This window comes from Antrostomus carolinensis, unplaced genomic scaffold, assembly GCF_000700745.2.
Source record: "Antrostomus carolinensis isolate BGI_N321 unplaced genomic scaffold, ASM70074v2 scaffold28182, whole genome shotgun sequence".
Classification (NCBI taxonomy): domain Eukaryota; kingdom Metazoa; phylum Chordata; class Aves; order Caprimulgiformes; family Caprimulgidae; genus Antrostomus; species Antrostomus carolinensis.
In genome coordinates this window covers 1-2,140 of record NW_010302025.1, presented here as the reverse complement: position 1 = coordinate 2,140, position 2,140 = coordinate 1, and the positions used below count along the sequence as shown (strand labels likewise).

General features: G+C 64.8%; 1 protein-coding gene across 1 annotated transcript; it reads left to right on the top strand.

Moving 5' to 3' along the window:
* Window positions 1–1,267: 1,267 nt before the first annotated feature.
* Window positions 1,268–2,134, top strand: LOC114818370 (ankyrin repeat domain-containing protein 2-like; the record flags this gene model as incomplete). Its single annotated transcript, XM_029083944.1, is given in 4 exon segments — window positions 1,268–1,412; window positions 1,415–1,537; window positions 1,894–1,994; window positions 2,075–2,134. Coding segments are annotated over 4 exon segments (429 nt in total), but the record flags the coding sequence as incomplete, so codon positions are not given.
* Between the last annotated feature and the right edge of the window lie 6 nt (window positions 2,135–2,140).

Below are 2,140 nucleotides of genomic sequence, written 5' to 3'. Positions count from 1 at the left end.
GCCCCACTGCCGGGCGGTTCCGGTATGGAGAGGCTGTGACCCCCTGGGCTCCAGCTCCTGTGGCCAGGACGCCCCGGGGTGCTGGGCTGGGTGGAGATGCCTCCCCTTTGTATATAGTCTGTATTTATCAATAAAGACTTTTCATCCTTCCTCTGGCCCCTGGGACAGGTTGAGGGTGGCTATCACCTGCAGCCATGGGAGGTCTCTGTGCCTGTCCCACATCCACTCCAATGTTGGGATGGGCACAGGGTGGCCAGGTTGAGCCTGGGTGCCCCAGCTCTGCACCCCTGTGCCACCATGACCCTGTCCACAGCCCTGGCTCTTGGCCTGCCTGGACCCTTCCCCAGCACTGCTGGCATCATCCCATTGCCATCCTGGCTGCTTGACATTGTGGGGCCACTGCCTCCCTTCCTGGTGCTCCCCTCCAGAGGTTTCAGCCTGTGTCTGCCATGGGGCCAGGTGGGACAGTCGACAGCGGGGGATAGTCCAGGGCCACCTTTGTGGCCACCATCACCTGTCCTGATGAAAATGGCGCCTTTCTGCAGCTGGAAGCTGCAGCACCCATGGGACAGGGTGCCCAAAAATGGCCCTGGGAACTGCCAGGAAGGTGACAGTGATGTGTCCCTATCTGTCCTTCTCCCAGGTCCTGTGCTGGGGGCCGATGCCCAGCGTATTAACTGTCCCAGCACAGGACAGCATTGGCCTCGTCTTACAAAGGGGGAGAGCAAAGCTCAGGGGGGCTGAACAATGTCCCCAGTGCCAGGAATAGCTGCTGGCTCTGCCCACCGGCCCCACGTGAGGCTGGTCCCACTGCCAGGCTGCCCGTGCATAGCAGGGGAGGCCGGGCAGCCACCAGGCCCCTGGCAGGGCTGCTCGGGACGCTCCACACCTGAGGTCATCCTCCAAAGCTGCACGGAGGGGCTGCGGCTCCTGGCATCATGTACTGCCTGCTGCTGGCTGAGAGGTGTGGGGGCCCCATTGCCGCCCTTTGGGGTGGGCAGCAACCCTCCCCCTGGGTGCCAGGGAGCCTTGGGCAATGCTGGGGGGGGTGCTGGAGCATCTGGTTGTATGGGGATGAAGTGATGGGAGCCACAGGGAGCATCCTGGCTGCCCAGGGTGGGGGGGATGGGCACAGCACCCCAGGATATTTTTTTTCACCCAGCATGGGGGTCCCGGGCAGCTGCGGGGGGGAGGCAGTGGGTCTCTTTAAGAGGGTGCAGGACCTGGGAGGTGAGCCAGGGCCACCAGAAAGCAGGAGGGTGAGCTCATGGCAAAACTGCCCCAGTCATGTGGAGCAGCCACAGCTGTTGGTGCCCTTGGGCTGCAGGACAGAGGGGCCGGTGGCATAAAGCCCCACGGCCAGCGGAGCTGCCGGCAGCACCGGGAGCCAGGGCTGGACACTTTCTGCCTGTGGTGGTGAGAAGGACGCATCCTGCACGGAGCTGTGCAGCACAGGCAAACATGGAGCTGGATGTGCAAAGGGCCAAGGAGCTCATCGAGCAGAAGCTGGCGGAGGAGGAGGAGGAGGAGAAGGTGGGTCCACAGGGCAGGAGGACATGGCAGGGACCTGCTGCGTGCCGTGCTCATCCTTAGGGCCCCAGGCATGAGGTGGTTGGCACTGACCGACCTCGCCATCCTGGAGGATGCAGCAAGGTGGTCAAGGGCTCTCGGGGGCATCAGGTTCCCAACCTGGGAGCTCTCACTGAGCAGCAGGCAGGTGCCCAGCTTGCTGAGCAGAGCAAGCGCAAGCCCAGGGCTGCTGGGCATCGCAGAGACCTCAGTGCTGAGCTGTGAGCTGTGCCCAGAGCCACCTCCACCGGTGGGCTGGGGACAGAGGCAGTGGGGCTGCTCCAGGCCCAGCCAGGACCGTGCAGCCCCCCCATGCCCGTGCAGCGACTCCGGGGGGCCCGCCGGCCGTGGAGCGGATGAGCACGCCCGAGCTGGAGGAGGAGAAACGCCGCGGCCCCAGGAACCGGGGCCTCGAGGCCGTCAAGGTGAGGCTGGTCGGGGTGTGAGGGGGCCAGGGGGTGGCTGGGTGCAGACAAGGTGAACGTAGTGCTGCATGTCCCCCCAGGGCCAGGAGCGGGTGCGGAAGAGCTCGGTGGATCTGCGCCGGGAGATCATCGATGTGGGGAGCATC